This window comes from Nelumbo nucifera, chromosome 3 (assembly GCF_055504915.1).
Source record: "Nelumbo nucifera cultivar China Antique chromosome 3, China Antique-T2T, whole genome shotgun sequence".
NCBI classification, from domain to species: Eukaryota; Viridiplantae; Streptophyta; class Magnoliopsida; order Proteales; family Nelumbonaceae; genus Nelumbo; species Nelumbo nucifera.
Window position 1 is genome coordinate 34260030 of NC_142651.1, and position 9200 is coordinate 34269229.

Sequence of the window (9200 nt, forward strand, 5' to 3'; positions counted from 1 at the left end):
AAGTTTCTAATAGACTTGCAAGTAGACCCCTTTTGTTAGAACTTAGAATCCTCTAAAAAAGGCATAAAAATGTCCAAAATACCCATGCAATTACTTTGACTAAAATGTTTAATTTCAAGTTTTCTCTACGTAAAATTGCTACCCCAAATCTTTTCAATCTCTTTTTTTGAAATTGATTTATTTTCCAAATTCGCCCTTCATGCCAATCACTTAAATGTAAAGCTGCAACTTTAAATTCTCTTGTTTTTGTTTTAATAAAGTATATATTATTTTTTCTGTAGAACTAGCCTCAATAGTAACTATATGGGTATTTTGGACATTTTCATGCCTCTTTAGAAAATTCTTATTAAGGAGTCTACTTGCAATTGTCTCAGAGTTTAGGGGAGGTTTTAGCAACGATCCAAAACTTCATGGGAGGTTTAAGCAATTTACCCTAAAATAAACTAGTGCCTTAATTTTGTAATTTTACACGTAGTAGATAGTCTATGCCATTTATAAAAACGAGGGTGGTGGCAATGTTACGTCAAAAAGTCTAGTTTTCACTTTCCATTTTTACCCTTTATGTTTTTTATTTTTCCATTTTTATTTAATTAACGATTAACACTTGTAATTGGATAAAGCAAAAAAATAATAATAAAATCAATGTGGAACCTACTCTTCTTTCCCCTTATGCCTTGTATGATTTTCTTATGAAGCACCTACCTGATGAACCTTCTCATTGATTAGAGCCAACACGTGTCAAGTATTGGGTGGTTTGCACAAACCACGAATTCAAATTGAAGGGAGGAATAGGTTTTTTCGATCTCTCTGTTTTCATCATCGAACAATCAATTAGATGATTAAGTAAAGTTTTTTTTGTTTTCTCCCTATTTTTTCAGGTATTTTTCCCATTTCCCCTCTATTTCGATTGTCTCTATTAACGTAATAAGTTGTATTTGATCGGAGAATGCTTTCAAGTTCATTATATTGATTTGTTTTAAGGTGTTTTTTTCTCAATGATCATTGGGCCAGTTCGATAATTTGACACTCTACCAACGTAATACCGTAAGGGTTTGGTACTTGGTAGGGCTGTAGGGGTTTGGAATGCGTTTTGTTGGTAGGAGATCCAAACTCTTCTATATAAATTGGATGAATGTTCGATTCAAATCCAAATATAATCAAATCAGGATCAACCTATATCCAAACACTAGCTATTAGATATGTAAATAATGGCCCCACCATTGACAAGTAGAACGGTAGGAGGCAAAATGCCAAATGTCATCATTCAAACATGAAGTGAAGACAAATTCTAAAACCCTAGTTCTTTCCTTTAAAGCCTTCTCTGTATAGTGTATATCTTATCCATCCCCCTACTCCATGGTAGGAAGGAGGAAGCAGAAATGACATCTCTCTTATCTTATGCACCTTTCTCCTTATCATGAAGAAAACAATATAAATTACAAAAAAAACAAAGAAATACACAAAATGTTTACAAAAAATATAGAAAATCATAAACCTTCCTATATCTATATCTATACCATACTAAAGATGAGAATGTTGCAATTGGTTTGGTCAAAACACCCTGATTTTACTTTCTAACTTTACCCTCAACTTTCTATTTTTTTCGATTGTATATATGTCATTGCAAAATAATTATGAAAAAACACATAAAATGAAGAAAATAATATAAATTACAAAAAACAAATAAATACCTAGAAAATTTACAAAAAAATATTGAAAATCTTAAAAATTGAAGAAAAATAACATAAATTACAAATCTATACCATACTAAAAAATGAGAATGTTGCAATTGGTTTGGTCAAAAGACCCCGATTTTACTTTCCAACTTTACCTTCAACTTTCTATTTTTTCCCATTGTATATATTGTCATTGCAAAAGAATTGTGAAAAAAATACATAAAATGAAGAAAATAATATAAATTAAAAAACAAAGAAATATAGAGGGAATTTACAAAAAATATAAAAAATCATAAAAATCGAAGAAAAAATAAATTACAGAAAAATGTAGAATAAAATAAAAATTTATATCTACTACCATATATAAAAAATGAGAATGATTCAGTTAGTGTGGTCGATAGATCCTGATTTTTCATACTAATTCTACCCCCCCCCTCCCCCCTCCTTAGTTGTTTGGTTATTCCGACATATCCCAATTCTATATGAGGGTGCATGATAGTTGTTGACAAAAAAAAAAAAACCATTGTCTTTTCTCAAAAGGCATTGGGTGGGTTAGGTACATAGGTTTGGGTTGAGCTTCAACCTAACCCACCTAACCCATCCATCAACTCGCTAATGACCCATTTTGGGTTCAACCTAAACCCACTATAACCCAACCCGACCTGCCCAACCCATTAATTTTTCACATAATACATAAATTCTAGAAAAAATACATAAAATATAAATAAAAATAGAAAATGTATAAAATAACATAAATTAAAGAAAAAAATAAAAATTACAAAATAATTATGAAAAAACACAAAAATCGAAGAAAATAATATAAATTACAAAAAACAAAGAATACATAGAAAATTTACAAAAAATGTAGAAATCATAAAAATTGGTAAAAAATAACAGAAATTACAAATAACAAAGAAAAACCATAAATTATGGAAAAATGAAAATACAAAAATTTCATTCCATGGGCCCTAGACATGCTTGTCAATTATGCCTAGATCTTATAAGGGTATTTGGCCATTGGGATTGTGCGTTATCATGTGTGCGGTTGTTAAGTAGGGCCTGCAAGTCGTGTCCTCATCGTATGCAACACTGTGACACATTATGAATTGTTCGATTGTTTTATTCTTGGACAAATGTGCGGAGGTGCTCAATATACTTGGGAGGTATTTGCAAATATGTTACTTTAGTGGTTGGTTGATAAATTTTGCTTCCAACTATTTTTTTTTTTTATATATCTTAGTTAAAAAGTTAGAAGAAAATGTTTTTAGGCATAAGTTTAAGTTATTTAATAGTCATCTTAAATAATGACTTCTGCTATTCAATGGTTACTTGAGTAAATTAGTATAATAGCTTTGTTTACTTCTAACCATTAATAGTAATTATTTTCATAGGTTTTAGGTATCATAAAACAGGATATCGGTGAAGAGTGGTATCTCCTATTCTCTATAAATTTTGTGTTACATTGGGATGAACTGTATCTGTATATAATGTTGTTGAATGTAGTTTTATCATTGATTTGGTGCATTAATGTTCCAATCTGATGCATTTGCAACCAACATTATATGCATATTATAAAATTCAGATATTGGCATTTTGTGAGGATAGTCTTTTTTATGTATTATATAATTGTCTTAGAACTTGAGTGGTATGTGAACTTTCATCTATGCTTGAGATATAAAAGCATAGTCAAATATCACCATCAATATCAAATCCCACGTGCATGGCACGGGTTATTCCACTAGTGTCAAGAAAAGAATAAATTTGAATTAAATAATTAGGTTAATGAAACCTAATTAAGGTAATTAAGTTTAGTTATGTTAATTAAATTAGCTCTATTTAGGGAAGTTTAAGTGAATTCAAGTTAATCTAAGTTAAATTAACTTAAGCTAATGTTAATTTAGGGTAATTAAAGTCAATTATGTAATTTTACATGTAGCCTATGTAACCTTACATGACTAACATGTGGCTATTATGATGAAAAGAGAAAGTAAGAGGAATATGTTGAGAGGAGGAGAGAGAATAATGTGAAACAAGTTTCCATTTGAGGTAGAAAAGGACGAGTTCAAATCAGCCCCCACAGGATTGCCCCCCCCACAACATCCCACATCACATCCCTGCCTTGTGGGGGGCAATCTTATGGGGGGACTGATTTGGTCTCCAAAAAGACGAGAGGAATGCTGAAGTGACAACTTTTTTTTTCAAACCAAACATCCTTACCTTTCCCTTTCTTTCCCTACCTTTTTTTTCAAACCAAACATAACTTATATGATTGGGCTAACGGGGGCAAGGAAAATCCCGCTATCCTTATTTTAATATATAGTAATAGATTTCGAAAGTTTTTATTTTGTGTCAAAGTAAGCGATTTCATTAATTCCCCTAATAACCTTCCAAAACTTGATTAATATTTTATTTTTATACCTTGATGAATAATCCACAAGCATAGGCTTTTTATGACGTGTAACCCGTGGGATGCTGCCCATTTCTTGGCTGCTTTCAACCATAAAAATATTAGTAAAGAGAAGAAAACCCATATATACTTCTGTCTCTCATATATACCCTGAGACGCTTCCTCTACAAAAAAAAAAAAGAAAATTGAAGGAAAAAAATGGAAAAAAATCCAAATTCCAACCAGATTGATGTAATGTGGCCAACTTGCAAGGTCCTTATCTCACGTGATTGTCCATCTACATCACGTGACACCAAGGTCATGGTCCTATACTTCTAGAAATTACCTCCTTTATGCTTAATTTACATGAAACCCCAAAATACAACCCCCTCTCCCCCCGGCAAAAAAAAAAAAAAGAATTGAAGTATAACAGACGCATTTATTAACAAAGTGGATTGAGCCATGAGGTCAAACCTACTTCATGCTTCTTCCTCATATGAGCTAAATGCGCATTCGGCGCAATATAGCAAAATCAGATGTGATCATGTGAACAGAGTCTCGGCCGAGTCACAAAAGTCCGACGCCGCTCCGGTGGTTTCTTTCCAACAACCCCTCTAAGATCACCTTCTTCTTGTACTCTTCCGAGTTAAAATCAATGCTATTAGAATTATCTCCTTCTCCGGCGACCATGTCGGGCTTTACAGCCGTTCGGAGGCGAGGGATGGAATATAACCACGCTGACGTGACTAAAATAGCACAGAGTTTACCCCAGAAGAGCATTATGGCCAGAGTCACCATCAGGATTGACATCCCGGCCACTGCATCGAATTTTCCGGCAACTGCCGCTTTTTCTGAGCTGGGTCTCTTCTCAGCTGACCGGGAACGAGTGGTGCTTGCAGCAGCCTGAATTATCTGGGGTCGGTTATGTGGAGGTGACCTTGAATGAGAATTCAACGTTGCATGCTGACTGTGCTTCGTCTTGGGCTGGTTTTCCGGCGAGCCCTCGCCGGATTTTCTAGACTCCGACTTCCGGGTTGGCTGCTTTTGACACGTATCAGCTCTTGCTTGTCCTGCGGTCTCGCCGGATTTTCTAGACTCCGACTTCCGGGTTGGCTGCTTTTGACACGTATCAGCTCTTGCTTGTCCTGCGGTATCCAATTCCTTACGAGTTTGGACGATGGTCTTCTTCGCAGTTCTGTACTTTTCCTGAATTTGAATTCGAGAAGTACCAAAAGGAAATGATTCAGAATCACTAAATTACGCCGGTTACTTGCAAGCCGAGTTAAACTACGCCGATTGAAAGCTGTATTCTGACCGTTTCTCCCGCGTCAGTCTCAAATATTCATGCCTTGAAGAAATTAATGCCATCATTTTTTTTTTAATTTTCTCTTTTAATAATTAATTTTTAGCTCTTAGATGAGCTGTTAATTGCATTTTAATCGGAAATTACTAGCAAAGTTGAAGCTTAAGCTCCATTTTATAATCAGAAATTTAATATTGGTTATAAAATTATTAAATAATTATAGAAAAGTGAAAAATTACGATTGGGTTCAGGCGCAAGGTACCTCAAAGAGGCTTTGATGATCTGGTTCATTCACCAATACCGTCGGTCTGCGGCTGGGCTTCCTGTCCATCTTTGGCGGAATCTGACGCTTCGAAGCGATTTTGTTAGAATCCATAACCACCCCAATGTCTTTAACGTCGGGTGCTTCATCGCGGAGGGGAGGAGCATCGACGGGGACGGTTTTGGTGGCGTTGGGTTTCTTCATCCGGAACCTTGACCAGGAGAGCCAGCGCTTTCTTATCCGGCCACCGGAGCCGCCGTTAGTTTGTGCTGGTCTCATGTCGTCGGGGTCGAGAACTCGGCCTGCGAACCCGAAGCAAGACGGGAAGCAGGAGGCAATCCTCTTGGGTTTGGTCTTCTGGGGTTGTTTCGCGATTTCAGCCATTGAAGTTGGAGAGGGGGAGAGGAGGAGAGGCCTGGTTCGGCATGGAGAGCAGGAGATTTGAAGCTGCGAAAGTCTGAAATGGCGTCGTCGTGGAGTCTGGAATTGTATTTCACTTGGCGAAGAATGACGTGAAGACTTTTCAGAAGAAAAAAATTCGGTTTTGCTGGAAAATAAAAGTTTATATTCGGTCTTGACTTGGACTACGCGGGCCAAAGTCGTCAGTCGTCACTCCTTCGAGAATCGAGCCTGCACCCTGCTCAAGTCTTGGCTTATATTACGAAAAGGACCTCGCCTTTAATGAGAATTTACGTGCGCTCCAGGTTTCAGCCTTTCAGGCAAAAAGCTTTGGCTTTGGGTTCGGGTGGATTTCCTTGGACCCACACCACCCACAAATTGCGGACTGCTGGCACTGGGACCCACTGCACTGAGTGGGACTAATACAGTGGTCGTCCTGATGAGCCACCGAGGGGTCAAATTGTGGGTGGGTCCCGCTGTTCGGACAAAATGGACGGCATTGGTTACAGCAAATGAGATTTTGTTTCCTTTTTTTCAAAAGATGTGATGATCATGATTGGATTAGCCCTTTCAATCAGGTTTTTTTATTTTATATTTATCTAATTTGTTTTCAGTTTTTTCGTTATGGCCGTGTAATAATGGTTCCCAGAATAAATGTGCCATGTTAATTTTTTATTAAAGGCCCGTTTGGGATGGTTGAACTCAATTAAACTTTTATTTTTTTGAGAAAATATTAAATTAAACTGATTCTGCTTTGAAACGCCCCGTATAGTAGTAAATAATAAACTATTCAAAGAATCTGAATTCTGAAGTGGATCCCCATTTGGAATGGCTTTTGTGTTTGGGGTGATGAGCGGTTTTGGTTGAGCACCCTTGTTTTATATATGCTACTTAGAGACTTAGAGTAGCTTCATGTTATAATTACACAACCAAACACAACTTCAGATGTTTTCATGTAGGGGTCAGCTCAAAATGCTAGGAGCGGTGTCCTGAAAACCCTTCCAAATGGAGACTCACGGTTAAGGATGGTAATTTTTACCATTTTTTTTTGCTTGAAGGACAGATTTTAGGGTATGGTATTAGATTAAATTCGACTCTTTCTGATTCGCATATTGTTGGAAAGCAATAAGTTTTATGTATGAGGTGTTGTGTTTAATAATATTTTAAATTTTATGTGGAGGATAACTGATAAATTATGTATTATATATATATTTAATCAAATAATTGAAAATTTTGTTGTTTGTTTATGTTATTTTACTTATATATAAAAAGAAATAATAGATAATTATATGTGGGTTCTAAACCTAGTCTGCCCTACCGTTGAATGCGGGGAGGGTTTTGCATTTTCATGTGCGAAGAGAGTTTGGATTCTCAAAATCCAATCCACTACGGGTTGATATGTTTAGGCCACAAGTCACAAACATGCATTAAATGAAACACTAGGCCGACTTATCTAGCCAACTGACTTGGATCAAACGGTTTAAACATCTGGTGTATCTAATTAGTTTGGGTTTGATGCATGAAAGATGGTTCGGGGCTTAGTGCTGAGACCATAAACTGGATTGTTGTTTTCAATTTTCAATTTTCATGTACACTGTCATGGGCTGGGTTGGGTCAGGCCGGGCTTTGTCTATGCCGAGCTTTGTCTATTTAATTAATTTGCATTCAAGTGGGATTTTGATAAAAAAGCATATGCTTTACTGAAATTCATGTTTGCATCCATTAAAGCTAAAAATCTATTTGGTAAGAAGGTAAACTTGTGAGTACAAAACTAACCCAACTTTACATTTTATATGAATCATTTTACACTCTACATATTTGCATCATTTCCAAACACAGCCTTAGGGATAAATACAATCCAATGAAGAGTTTTTAGCTGGTTGTTAGATGGATATATATTTTTTTCTAGTGGGGCATTGACTTGAAGGTCCAGATTAATTGATGACCATGTAGGACAGAGTCTTGCAATCATGAGATCACATCTATGCTCCACAGACGGTGCCCCATAAATGCCCCACATGAACATCTCAGCGAACAATAGGAACATCTCTCGAAATTATCAATGGGGATGTTTCCAATACATGGTTGGGATATGCTGTGGGACGCATATGTGAATTCTGCAATTATATGAGGATTGTCACTTCATGTGCATGGACCCCATTAATCCATCTGTCCAAATAACTCTCACACAAATTGGGATCTGTTCCTCACAAAATGCACCTCACACCGACCTCACAGCTACATACCACCCTGACTGACCTCATAGGGTGGGACGTGGCTGTAAGATTAGTGTGAGGCATGCTGTATGAGGAGCAGATCCGGACTCATCTCACACATGTCCCAGAGTCTCCCCCCTCTCTCTCTCTCTCTCAAAGTCTCAAGTGGCGGTTCTTTTACTTAGGTGGACCCATTCAGTGGTGGAACATGATTCTTGATCTACTAAACATACAATATGTGGCAAGATGTGGGACCCAGAAAAATTACTTCTGTTTACCCATCATCTATTATCCTCTTTGGACCTTGTCTCCAAGGTCTATCAATAGATGGGTTACATCCATTATTAAGGACCAAAACAACTGAATGAAATCACTTAACTCCACTTAATTAGGCTGTATTTGGTTGCAGTGCAATTTTATTTGCGTTAATATAAATGCATGCAAATGCAAATAAAAAAAAATGAAAATTCTAATTTAATTTAATTTTATTCTATTTCATGTCTTAATTTATTTCATTTATACTGCAATCAAATAAATAAGATAAAATTTGATACAAAAATAGGTAAACATTTACACTGTTATAAATTTGCATTAGTGTAACTTTATTTGCATTGCAACCAAACATAGCATTAGGTTCAGTTTAGAAGGAGCATAAATACAAATATGTGGAATGCAAAACCTGGTGTTTTGTATTATTTTGTATCTATTTATACTATACACATTTGTATTTATACTCTTTCGAGCCTTGGGATTCAAAGTTTGGATAAGAGTTTACTTTGCAAAACAAATTTGTATCTCCTGCCTTAATCCAAATCGTCACTTCTTAGCGTTAGTGATGGACAAATACAATTAGTTAACGACACTTCAACTTGGCTAATGCAATACAAAAAGTACGATAGTTAATTAGGACGTTTGTGGTCTAGCATATGCAGGGTTTCATTTGTGTCGAGTAGTGTGC

General features: G+C 36.0%; 1 protein-coding gene across 1 annotated transcript; it reads right to left on the minus strand.

The window, feature by feature from the left end:
* Positions 1-4282: 4282 nt before the first annotated feature.
* Positions 4283-6191, minus strand: LOC104592433 (uncharacterized). The gene is made up of 2 exons (XM_010251807.2): positions 5628-6191; positions 4283-5268 (listed from the first exon to the last, which is right to left on the minus strand). The coding sequence occupies exons 1-2, from the start codon at positions 6009-6011 to the stop codon at positions 4630-4632; spliced, it is 1023 nt and encodes a 340-aa protein (XP_010250109.1). The 5' UTR covers positions 6012-6191; the 3' UTR covers positions 4283-4629.
* Positions 6192-9200: the final 3009 nt, after the last annotated feature.